Source organism: Pristiophorus japonicus, chromosome 26 (genome assembly GCF_044704955.1).
Source record: "Pristiophorus japonicus isolate sPriJap1 chromosome 26, sPriJap1.hap1, whole genome shotgun sequence".
Lineage (NCBI taxonomy): Eukaryota > Metazoa > Chordata > Chondrichthyes > Pristiophoridae > Pristiophorus > Pristiophorus japonicus.
This window is the reverse complement of record NC_092002.1, coordinates 3127217-3140345: the sequence shown is the minus strand read 5'-3', so window position 1 is coordinate 3140345 and position 13129 is coordinate 3127217. Positions and strand designations below refer to the sequence as shown.

The 13129-nt window shown below is 43.3% G+C and overlaps 1 protein-coding gene across 10 annotated transcripts in view; it reads right to left on the bottom strand.

Annotated features, from left to right (window-relative positions):
• Window positions 1-13129, bottom strand: part of LOC139239116 (protein Smaug homolog 1-like) — a 102791-nt gene that overhangs the window by 66632 nt on the left and 23030 nt on the right. For all 10 annotated transcript variants that reach the window (XM_070867645.1, XM_070867644.1, XM_070867642.1 and 7 more), the window contains exon 2: window positions 12537-13087. In XM_070867645.1, the coding sequence (XP_070723746.1) occupies window positions 12537-12732 (196 nt within the window). In that variant the 5' untranslated portion in view covers window positions 12733-13087. The remainder of the gene's footprint in view (window positions 1-12536; window positions 13088-13129) is intronic.

The following is a 13129-nucleotide window of genomic DNA, read 5'->3' as shown; positions in this document are numbered from 1 at the left end:
CAGAGCATGGAATAATAGCCAAACATTTCACCCTGGGGGCCGGGGGTGAGGGCGCGGCTGGAGGGGTGAAGAGCGAGCAAACCAAATATCCTGGGCTACTATTAAACACCTACCAATGGTCGTCGGTACAAAGAGACCTCATAAAATATAATTATAGAAGTTTACAGTACGGAAGGAGACCATTTCGGCCCATCATGCCCACGCCTGCCAACAAGAGGCTATCCAGCCGAATCCCACGTTCCAGCTCTAGGTCCGTAACCTTGCAGGTTATGGCACTTCAGATGCACATCCAAGTACTTTTTAAATACTAGGAAGGTTTCTGCCTCTACCACCCTCAGGCAGTGAGTTCCCCAGACCTCCACCACCCTCTGCGTGAAGAAGTTTCCCCTCAAATCCCCCCTAAACCTTCTACCAATTACTTTAAATTTATGCCTCCTGGTTGTTGACCCCTCTGCTAAGGGAAATAGGCCCTTTCTACCCACTATATCTAGGCCCCTCATAATTTTACACACTTCAATGAGGTCTCCCCTCAGCCTCCTCTGTTCCAATGAAAACAAATCCAGCCTATCGAATCTGTCCTCATAGCTTAGATTCTCCACTCCCGGCAACATCCTCGTAAATCTCCTTTGTACCCTCTCCAATGCAATCACGTCCTTCCTGTAATGCAGTGACCAGAACTGCACGCATTACTTCAGCTGTGGCCTAACCAGTGTTTTATACAGTTCAAGCATTAAACCCTCCCCCCCCCCCCGTCATCTCTTGTATTCTGTGCCTCGGCTAATAAAGGCAAGCATTCCGTATGCTTTCTTAACCACCTCATCTACCTTCAGGGATCTGTGGACATGCACTCCAAGATTCCTTTGTTCCTCTACATTCTTAGTATCCTACCAGTTAATGTGTACTCCCTTTCCTTGTTAGCACTTCCAAAATGCATTACTTCACATTTCTCTGGATTAAATTCCATTTGTCACTATTCTGCCCACCTGACCAATTGATTGATAGCTTCTTGTATTCCGCAGCTTTCTTCTTCATCAACCACCACGCAGCCGATTTTAGTATCATCTGCAAACTTCTTAATCATACCCCCTATATTCAAGTCTAGACCTGCCCCACCGTTGGGTGTTTAATGCCGGGGGCAGGGGATAGAATATGTTTTTAGCTGATTAACACCAGCTTGCATTAACAGGCTGGTAAAGGGATACTAATAACCCTGCACAAGATAATGGTTTTTAAAATATATATTATAAGTTTTATATCTTAGCTTCTACCTTTGTATATGCCCCAACCTTTATTTTGCTCTCTGTAAAGTTTATAAAAAGTAAATTAGAATCTGTGCATTTTACTTCCTGGTTTGCTGTCTGAGAATTGTTCAATATGATTGGCTGCTCAGCCTACTTCATGACATCAGTATTGCTGGATGCTGGAGATTCGCTTGATTTGGCGCCAGATTCAAACAAAGAACGGGAGAGCTGGAATTCACAACACAGAGATCGCTCGATCTATGTGGGCAGCTTTCTCCAAGGTCAGCAGTGAGTGCTGTCGCTTCACCGCTGACAGTTAGCTTCGAAGTGTTATGTAGTTTAATGCGGCAGTGAAATGCACGCAGCAAGGTCCCCCAAACAGCAAATAAGACGATCAATTATTTTTTCTTTGGTGGTGTTTGAAAGAGGAACATTGACCAGGAAACACCCAGCCATGCAATCTTCTATTTACACCTGAACAGCCATACAGGACCTCGGTTTACCATCTCACTTGAAAGGTGACACCTCTGACAGTAACGGCACCCGCTCGCAAACAGGAATAATGTGGGGTTCATTTATTATCCAGAGATCTGGCAGCAACTTAACATAGCTCCTAGTACAGTATGGGTGGCTGCTCATTTTCAATTTAAACTTTCAGTACACTCTCCACACCAATGTCAGAAAGGTAATTAAAATTCATAACCAAAGCTAACATTTTATGTTATGTATTCTGATTGTTGAACACATTTAGATGTGCCTCATCAGGAGACGGCAGACTCAAATTGGGTCGTCGACTGTTCAATATTTAGGGTAAAAAAAAAATCAAAGTTTCTTTGCATCAGACAGAACCAAGCGACAGAGAAAAAAAAAATCAAAACTGAATAATCAATTCTGAGTCCTGCTAAATGCTATTTTATAGAAAGGGACTGCCGTGTTATCACCAGGACTATTTAGTATGTACACTTAGGCCATGGGGAAAAAAATGCACAAGGCACTATGCCTCAATATTGAGATATTCTCAATTCATCACTTCAAACTGTTCCCACCACTCACTACCTGTGACAGATCTGTAACCATCAGCATTTTTCACGGTTACGCAGCTCAACATGCTCTCTCCAAATACAATCTACAATTGAAAAAGTCAAAATCTAATTTTGTACGGATAGAAAGTGCAAGCACCGAAAGTTTGGAAATACACAGCAGGAAGGTCAGCATTTAACAAGAGAATTGGTACATTAGTGGTTTTGGGGGTGGGGGGGGGGGGGGGACTCTGTCTGATGATGGATGGACCTCTATTCAAAATGCTAACCTAACTTTTCTCCTGTCAAATGGTGATGGACCAGCTGCCCATTATTTCCTCTTTTTATTTTTATTGTGATACCTGATGGACGTTTTCCATTCATGTGGAATACTAAAAATGTTACCCACCCACCATTAGGCTTCCCGTATCCTAGTGAGAACATGGAATGTGTGACTGTTGCATCCCTTAATTTACGTACCAAAAGTTTCAAAGTGGTTAATTAGACCAAAAATCCCAAAATTGGGATGAAGGATTTAATAATCACTAAAGTATCAATTGAAGTGGTCACTGTTGTAATGTGGGAAACACACCAGCCAATTTGCACACATCGAGCTCCCACAAACAACAATGATTATTACCCCAACAATAACACGAGATTTAAAATCCAAGTACAATTTTCAACAGAAACTCCTCCAATGGATCAGGTAACTGAACAAAAATTAGGATCGGGAAGGTTCCACCACTGGCTTGTGCTAACTCGGGTGATCTTATTAAAGGCAGCAATGAGGAGAAGGTTGCTATAATTAGACTCACCATTGCCAGGATCTTTGCTCCCCATCTCCATTCAGCAATCTCCACTGGAAATGAAAGTGGATGGACTGGATCAAGGCTGGTCAAATCGCACTTACTGGCACAGCTTGCACATGGATGTAACACGCTCAAAATAACTTACTACAAATACAATACAGATGGGCCACAATAGTCTTTGAGTACGGTACATTCAAATACCTAGTCTTGCAATTCTTTAGGTGCCAGCTCTGGCTCAATGGTAGCACTATTGCCTTAGCCAAAACATAAGAACAGGAATAAGTCATTCAGCCTTTCTCAAGCCTGTTCCATCATTCAATTAGATCATGGCTGATCTGCATCTTAACTCCATCTATCACCTTGGTTGCATAACCCTCTCTATCCCTGACTGATAAAAAACGATTCTCAGTTTAAAAAACTTTCAATTGCCCCCCCCCCCCCCACCCCAACAGGATTTTTTTTCTCAACAAGTTATGCGTTCAGGTCCCACTCCAGTGACTGGAGCCCATAATCTAAGCTGACACTCCAGTGCAGTACTGAGGGGGTGCTGCACTGTCAGAGATGCCGTCTTTCAGATGAAACACTGAATGGAGAGGCAAAGGGCTGAGTTGGATGTAAAAGATCCCACGGTACTATTTTGAAGAACAGCAGAGTTCTCCCGGTGACCTGGCCAACCTCAATCACTAAAACAGATTAACTGGTCATTATCACATTGCTGCTTGTGGGACCTTGCTGTGCACAAATTGTCTACCACATTTCCTAAATTATAACAGCAACTACACTTTAAAAGTTCTTCATTGGCTGTAAAGTACTTTGGGATGTTCCGAAGGTGGTATATAAATGCAAGTTTTCCCTCTTGATTTTCCTCTTTATAATTGAAATGATCAAGATGGCTTTTGAGACTCTTTTGACATCCTATATGCAATTCACCACATCATACACCTCAAGGAATGCACTACCTGAAAGGTTGGTGGGGGCAGACTCAATCACTGCTTTCAAAGGGGAGTTGCTAAGTACCTGAAAGAAAAAAATTTGCAGGTTTACAGGGAAAGGGCACGAGAGCTGGACTGGCTGAGGTGCTCTTAGAGAGTCGGCACGGGCTCGAAGGGCCAAATGGCCACCTTCCATGCTGTAACCATTAAAAAAAAAATTCAAAAAAAGCTGGTTCCAACAGTTGCATAATTCTACAACATTTATGACACCCCCTTTAAATGTTGTACAATGGAAGTGACAGGACGCAGACACAAGATGAAGTAATCAGATTATTGGGCTTGTGAATGAAATCCGACAGCTTGCAGATAAACAAGACAGCCTTGTACAGTGAGCAAAGCTTTGTGTGTAACAATGAACAATCAAAAAGAAACAAAAACTACAGGAGCTTTGCACCAATAGCCTCAAGAGTTGGCATACGAGAAATCGGAGTGCCAACACATCAAACTTCTTCCTTTTGAATTATAACCTGGACATGTCATCAGCATCTGAATAACTTTACCCTGGAGTGTTTGGTTCAAAATTCTAATTTTAGGAAATAATCCAGATGTGAACAAAGTTGGAGCCAAGCCATTTAACATTTAAAAAAAATATATAGATCACTGAGATTTGAGAAACCAACATTGTTGAGATTTTACATGTTCTCCCGTGCCCAGTATTCCCCTCCCCTCTCCCGAAGGCAGAGTCCTGCTGCGATTTAGTATTAGGCATTCCTTCATATCGAGGATAACTTGCTTTCACGCCAAAAAGGGATGAGTTCACAGGTGTTTCGATGAAGGACCTAATATTCCAGGCCCCGAACTACATGTTGAAGGATGGAAGATGACTGTGTGGATTCTTTACAGAGCTAGGTCTTGATCCAGTGGCAAGGGTTAACCAAGACGCTGGAGATCAAACTCTGCTGCACGAACTGAGTGCGCGCACATACTCCTACTGTCCATAGACTGCAGTGTGAGCTGGCCCTTGCTGCCCCTCAGCTCTCGCCTCTTCTGGGCCCCTGCTGGGATACATATCCAGAGACACAGCAGTCCACTGGTAACTCACTCAAGATGACTTCAAGTGCAAGCCTCCATGTGTGTCAAGAGGATCTTTGCTTATAGAGATCACCGCAGCAAAAAAATGTTCTCGTCCTCATTGGACATCCACACTTGTATTTTCCAGTAGCAAATCACTGGATGGCAAACAAGAACAGGAATGCTGGCTGGTTTCCCCCTCTTTAGCCCAAGTGTAGCACCCCAAATGCTTCGTTAGTCAAGATCAGCTAATGCAGCATGGATCAAGAGTAGAATTTTGCACCAGGCACATCAAAACAGGAGCCTTAGATTTGCACATATTGCTCAAAAGCAAAGCCAAATGTAAGGGATGTCAGCCATGGCTCAGTGGTAGCACTTTCACCAGAGTCAGAAGGTCAACGGTTCAAGCCAATCCTACAGACTTGAAGCATAATCTAGGCTGACAGTTCAAGTACTGAGGGACTGCTGCATTGTTAGAGGTGCCCTCTTTCAGAGGAGATATTAAACCAAGGCCCTGTCAGGTGGACATAAACGATCCCCCACGGCACTATTTGAGGAGCAAAGGAGTCCTCCCAATGTCCTGGCCAATATTTACCCCTCAACCTGCATCACAAACAGATTAGCTGGTTATTTATCTTTCTGTTGTTTGTGGGATCGTGTGCGCAAATTGGCTGCTGCGTTTCCCTACATTACAACAGTGACTACACTTCAAAAGTACTTCATTGGCAACAAAATACTTTGGGACGTCCAGACCTTATAAAGGGTGCTGTAGAAATGCAAGTTCTCGCTCTTCTTAAAAGTGAAAAGACGATGAATCATGCATTGAATCCGGCACACAGAATGAGCAGACTGATAAACAGGAAGATCACCCCCTTTACTGTATACAGTTAACAATAGGCACTTTTGTATTTTTTTTAAATTCTGGTCTTGAGAGCAACTTCAGTGCACTTTATTCCCTCATTTACACTGCACCTTGTTTTCTTGCAAGCCCAGACATCAGTGTAGGGCCACGCTTGGGAGAAGCGTGGCACAGCCAGGGAACCTGATGCTGAGCTGGTCACTGGCTTATGCCATGATGCCATCTTGCATTATTAACACGTGCACTGTAATAGACAGCCTCAAAGCCTCCCTGATAAAGTGCGACATCCCCACTGAGACCTGGGAGTCCCTGGCCAAAGACCGCCCTAAGTGGAGGAAGTGCATCTGGGAGGGCGCTGAGCACCTTGAGTCTTGTCGCCGAGAGCATGCAGAAAACAAGCGCAGGCAGCGGAAAGAGCGTGCAGCAAACCTGTCCCACCCATCCTTTCCTTCCCTCGACGACTATCTGTCCCACCTGTGACAGAGACTGTGGTTCTCGTATTGGATTGTACAGCCACCTAAGAACTCATGGTAAGAGTGGAAGTAAGTCTTCCTCGATTCCGAGGGACTGGCTTTGATGATGATGGTGATGATGATGATGAATAGACTTAAACATCCGCTGAGTTTAGCAGGCTGAAGGAGGAGGTCATTGCATCAATGATAGACCCACAAGGAAGGTGGGCTGGGTCATTTATATACAAGTCCACCAACAGGCATTTGCTGTCTGTTACACTCTTATGAGCAAAAAAAGTGCTATTTATTTCATTCAAATTATTCTCCATTGGAAAAAAAGAGAGACATATGCTGAAGGACGACAACATTCATTGCTTAAAATAAAAATTACTTCTCTATCTGAATGTTTCCACCATGAGAAATGAGTTTGGTCAGCCTCAATCAGTACTAAATTAACATTTTCATTCGGAGGCTATAGAAGAGGGAAAGTAGAGGGAGCTGTACACTATCTAACCATCTGTGCCTGACCTGGAAGTGCTTGGTTACGTCACTGGATGCCGAATAAGCAAAGTATTCCATTCCCAGCACCAACAGAAAATTCATTTTTAAAAAGCCTTTAAAACTATAAATATTTAAATCTGGGAACTTTTGACATTACAAGGTTAAAATTAGGACTATATCCCAATCAAAATATAGAAACTGCTCTCAATTACAGAAGCAAAGTTGCAAAATAAACACATACACATACTGCAGAAGGCAATTGGATCATTCAAGAGAGAAATTGCTTAAGACAGTACAGGAATATAAAAAGGGCACATGCAAGAAATCTGGGATACTGTTCCAATCCAGAACATCAGACAAGTTATAAAAGTGTTCACCATAGCTCTACTTCCCTATATTCTGATAAACATTTGAACCAAATGTCATGGTTGACCTACTGTGTCAGCTAATCAAACTCTATCCAGACTGCTTTCTCTACTGTGAGCCGTGGCTCAGTGGGTAACATTGCCTTCGAGTCAGAAGATTGTGGGTTCAAGTCCCACTCCAGGGACTTGAGCACAAATAAATCTAGGCTGAGGGAGTGCCGCACTGTTGGAGGTGCTGTCTTTCGGATGAGACGTTAAACCGAGGCCCCGTCTGCTCTCTCGGGTGGACGTAAAAGATCCCGTGGCACTATTTCAAAGAAGAGCAGGGGAGTTATCCCCGGTATCCTGGGGCCAATATTTATCCCTCAATCAACATAACAAAAACAGATTATCTGGTCATTATCACATTGCTGTTTGTGGGAGCTTGCTGTGCACAAATTGGCTGCCGCGTTTCCTGCATTACAACAGTGACTACACCCCAAAAGTATTGGCTGTAAAGTATTTTGGGACATCCGGTAGTCGTGAAAGGCGCTATATAAATCCAAGTCTTTCTTTCTACTAGACCAATACTACTATGGTTAGTGATTCTCCAAACGTTCCTTTTACGCACCCAAATAGGCTACTGCACCGAATCTAGAAGGGGTGATTTGATTAAGGGTTTTAAGATTTGAAAGGAATTGATAGGGTAGATAGAGAAATCTATTCCGCAGGTAGGGGAAGTCTAAGAACGGGAACACAACCTTAAAATTAGAGCCAGGCCACTCAGGAAACAAGTTAGGAAACACTTCACGCAAAAGTTGTTAAAAATGTAGAACTTTCTCCCACAAAACGCAGTAGATCCTAGCTCAATTATTTTTCTAACAATGGAGTTAGGATACAGATCAGTCATGAGCTTATTGAATGGTGGAACAGGCTCAAGGAGCTGAATGGCCTGCTCCTGTTCCTATGCATTCATAAGTGATTATTGGAACACTAGTCCAAACTGGCTACACTAAATCATTCAAAAATAAAATAAAAGACAGAAACCCCATGTGGGTATATAAAGTCAATAGTGCATGACGATCTAAAGCTGTGCATATATTTATATTATAGATAAAATCATAGAAATTTTACAGTACAGAAGCTATTCGGCCCATTGTGTCTGCGCCGGCCGAAAAAGAGCTATCCAGCCTAATCCCATTTTCCAGCTCTTGGTCCGTAAGCCTGTAGGTTACAGCACTTCAAGTGCACTTCCAAGTACTTTTAAAGTGCGATGAGGGTTTCTGCCTCAGCCACCCTTTTAGGCATCAAGTTCCAAACCCATAACCGCCCAGTGGGTGAAAAATGTTCTTCTCAATTCCCTTCTAAACCTCCTACCAATTACTTTAAATCTATAGCCTCTGGTTATTGACCTCTCTGCTCAGGGAAATAGGTCCTTCCTATCCATTCTATCTAGGCCCCTCATAATTTCACACACCTCAATTGTCTCCCCACTGTTCCAAAGAAAACAACCCAACCTATCCAATCTGTCCTCATCGCTAAAATTTTCCAGTCCGGTCAACATACTCAAATCTCCGCTGTACCCTCTCTAGTGCGATCACATCTTTCATAAGAACATAAAAAATAGGAGCAGGAGTCGGCCATTTGACCCCTCGAGCCTGCTCCGCCACTTAATAAGATCATGGCTGATCTGATCATGGACTCAGCTCCACTTCGCTGCCCGCTCCCCATAGCTCTTTAGTCCCTTATCGCTCAAAAATCCGTCTATCTCCACCTTAAATATATTCAATGACCCAGCCTCCACAACTCTGAGCAAAGAATTCCACAGATTTACAACCCTCAGAAGAAATTTCTCCTCATCTCAGTTTTAAATGGGCAGCCCCTTATTCTGAGATTATGCCCCCTAGTTTTAGTTTTCCCTATGAGTGGAAATATCCTCTCTGCATCCACCTTGTCAAGCCCCTTCATTATCTTAGATGTTTCAATAAGATCACCCCTCATTCTACTGAACTCCAATGAGTATAGGCCCAACCTACTCAACCTATCTTCATAAGTCAACCTCTCATTTCTGGAATCAACCGAGTGAACCTTCTTTGAACAGCCTCCAACGAAAGTACATCCTTCCTTAAATACAGAGACAAAACTGTATGCAGTATTCCAGGTGTGACCTCACTAATACCCTGTACAGTTGTAGCAGGACTTCTCTGCTTTTATACTCCATCCCCCTTGCAATAAAGGTCAACATTCCATTTTTGCCTTACTTGTTGTACCTGCATACTAACTTTTTGTGTTTCGTGCACAAGGACCCCCAGGTCCCTCTGTACTGCAGCACTTTGCAATTTTTCTCCATTTAAATTATAATTTGCTTTTCTATTTATTCTGCCAAAGTGGATAACCTCACATTTTCCCACATTGTACTCCATCTGCCAATTTTTTCCTGTAATGCAGTGACCAGAACTGTATGCAGTACTCCAGCTGTGGCCTAACTAGTGTTTTATACAGTTCTAACATTAGATCGATACAGAAATACTTTTTGAAAAATAGTGATACATCTTATACCATCAGCAGGTTCAGGTAAACTCCTGTCTCTCTGGGACAACCAGTTTTAGCTTATGTAATGCAATGTCAAAACAAACATGAGAGAAAAAGCTTTGTAAAAAAAATTGATGGATTACTGTGATGCTAACAAAGTCTCAATTTTTAAATAATGTTTCTCGATAACAATTAATCAGGCAATCCTGAACTTCCAATTATTTTCTGTCGCCAAAATAATGTTGGGCTGGATGATTGAGACGCGAGATCGAACGGTGTAGTCTATCCATCTCCCACAGCAACCACAATTGAACAAGGTGGTATACACCAAATTCACCACCAACGCTCAGTCACAGAAATGGTTTTGTGTGTCAACTCTCTACTTAATATGCACTTTAAAGTTATTACTGTCCTGTCAGTACTACAGACATGCTACATTAAGGATGCAAAATCATGCACTGGTCAATGCAGAATCAACTGTCTGAAATCTCCATTATCCCATTGCAAAAAGTCAGCATATTTTCTACCTTAGGATCAAAAATATTTATAGCAGAGGAGGCCATCCGGCCCATCGTGTCGTGCCGGCTGACAAAGAGGCTACCCTGCCTAATCCCACTTTCCAGCTCTCGGTCCGTAGCCCTGTAGGTTACGGCACTTCAGGTGCACATCCAAGTACTTTTTAAATGTGGTGAGGGTTTCTGTCTCTACCACCCTTTCAGGCAGCGAGTTCCAGACCCCCACCACCCTCTGGGTCAACAAATTCCCCCTCAAATCCCCTTTAAACCTCCCCTCAATTACTTTAAATCTATGCTCCCTGGTTATTGACCACTCTGCTAAGGGAAATAGGTCCTTCCTATCCACTCTATCCAGGCCCCTCATAATTTTATACACCTCAATTAGGCTTCCCCTCAGCCTCCTCTGTTCCAAAGAAAACAGCCCCAGCCTATCCAATCTTTCCTCATAGCTAAAATTCTCAGGCAACATCCTCGTAAATTTCCTCTGTACTCTCTCTAATGCAATCACATCTTTCCTGTAATGCGGTGACCAGAGCTGCACGCAGCACTCTAGCTGTGGCCTAACTAGTGTTTTATACGGTCCAAGCATAACGTCCCTGCTCTTGTGTTCCATGCCTCGGCTAATAAAGGCAAGTATCGCGTATGCGCCTTAACCACCTTATCTACCTGGCTTTCTACAGTCAGTGATCTGAGGACATGCACTCCAAGGTCCCTCTGTTCCTCTATTCTTTTCAATATCCTATCATTTAATGTGTATTCCCTTGCCTTGTTAGCCCTCCCCAGATGCATTACCTCACACTTCTCCACACTGAATTCCATTTGCCACTATTCTGCCCACCTGGCCAGTCCATTGATATCTTCTTGCAGACTACAGTTTTCTTCTTAATCATCAGCCACAAAGCCGATTTTTGTTTCATCTGTAAACTTCTTAATCATAACCTCTCTATTTAAGTCTAAATCATTGATATATACCGCAAAAAGTAAGGAACCTAGTACTGAGCCCTGTGGAACCCCATTGGAAATGGCCTTCCAGTCACAAAAACACCCATCGACCATTGCCTCAGCCAATTTTGGATCCAACTTGTCACTTTGCCCTGGATCCCATGGGCTTTTATATTTGTGACCAGTCTGTCATGTGGGACCTTATCAAAAGCCTTGCTAAAATCCTTACAAACTACATCAACCATAATACCCTCATTGATCCTCCTCATTACCTCCTCAAAAAATTAAACCAGATGCTGCAAAGACGAGGTGCACGAACACTCGATTTAGCTGGCCAGTGTGCAACTGAGTCAGACAGACAAGAAAGTCCCTGGTTTAATCAACAGCTGCTTTCGACTAAAAGAGCAAATTATTATTTAAATGGAGACTACAAAATACTGAGGTACAGAGGGATCTGGGTGCCCTTGTACATTAAACACAAAGAGTTAGTATGCAGGTACATCAAGTAGGAAGGCAAATGGAATGTTGGCCTTTGTTGCAAGGGATGGAGTATAAAAGTAGGGAAGTCTTGCTACAACTGTACAGGTCGTTGGTGAAACCACACCTGGATTACTGCGTACAGTTTTGGTCTCATTTAAGGAGGGATATACTTGCATTGGAGGCAGTTCAGAGAAGGTTCACGAGGTTGATTCTGGAGATGAAGGGGTTGTCATATGAAGAAAGGTTGAGCTGGTTGGGCCTATATTCATTGGCGTTTAGAAGAATGAGAGGTGATCTTAGTGAGGGGGCTTGACAGGGTAGATGCAGAGAGGATGCTTCCCCTCTTGGGAGAATCTAGAACTAGGGGGCATAGTTTCAGAATAAGTGGTCGCCCATTTAAAACGGAAGTGAAGAGGAATTTCTTCTCTCAGAGGGTCGTGAATCTTTGGAATTCTCTACCTCAGAGAGCTGTGGAGGCTGGGTCATTAAATTTATTTAAGGTGGAAATACAGATTTTTGAACGATAATTGAGTCAAGGGCTATGGGGAGCGGGTAGGGAAGTGGAATTCAGACCAAGATCAGATCAGCCATGATCTTATTAAATGGCGGAGCAGGCTCAAAGAGCCAATTGGCCGACTCCTGCTCCTATTTCTTATGTCCTTATGAACTACCTGTCGCAGCAGGGCCTGAATGGCTCCCACTGCCAATTGCTATCTAGTAATCCCTGTTGCAAAATGCACGGAAGCTCTCAGCGCCCTCTCGTTAAAACATCAAGGAATCAGAATTTTAATTATTGCTTAAATTCTACGATCAAGGACGGGTTGGCAGAAGCGACTCACCAGCATCGTTGGCCTCCCCCTCGAGTATGTGGATTTCGGTGCAGTCGGCCAGCGAATGCTCCAAGCAGATCTGAAGAAATCGAGCCTGGGTCCGACTGACCCTCTTCAACAGAGACAGCAGGGCGACTGTCTGCTCGCACTCATTCCATCCCTTAAACCACCCAGCTAACACGCCAACTTGATCCCGAAACATCATGATCGCAAGCCTGCACGATTATCTGTCTCTCTTTTCCTCGGGCTCCAACACAACAGAAGAACGTCACATATTGTCAGTCTGAGAAGCAAGATTATCGTCTTTGCAACAGTCGGTGTCTTTTCTGTCAAAACATTTTTTGGGTGAAGAAGAGTATTCTTTTCCCCTTTTCCTCACCCTCCTCTTCCTTTTCCCCCCCCCCCCCTCCCCCCCCAGATACAATAGTCCAGAAAGACCAACGTCAACACTGGCAATTGAACGGAGAATCGACTTCAGGCAACTTCTGACAGGAGGCCGTTGGAAGCTCGACACCTGCTTATTTGTCCTTGTTTCTTGCAGTTAGGGTTTCATATCGTCACTGTTGAAAACAAACAAAAAAAAGGTATAAAAATATAGAAAT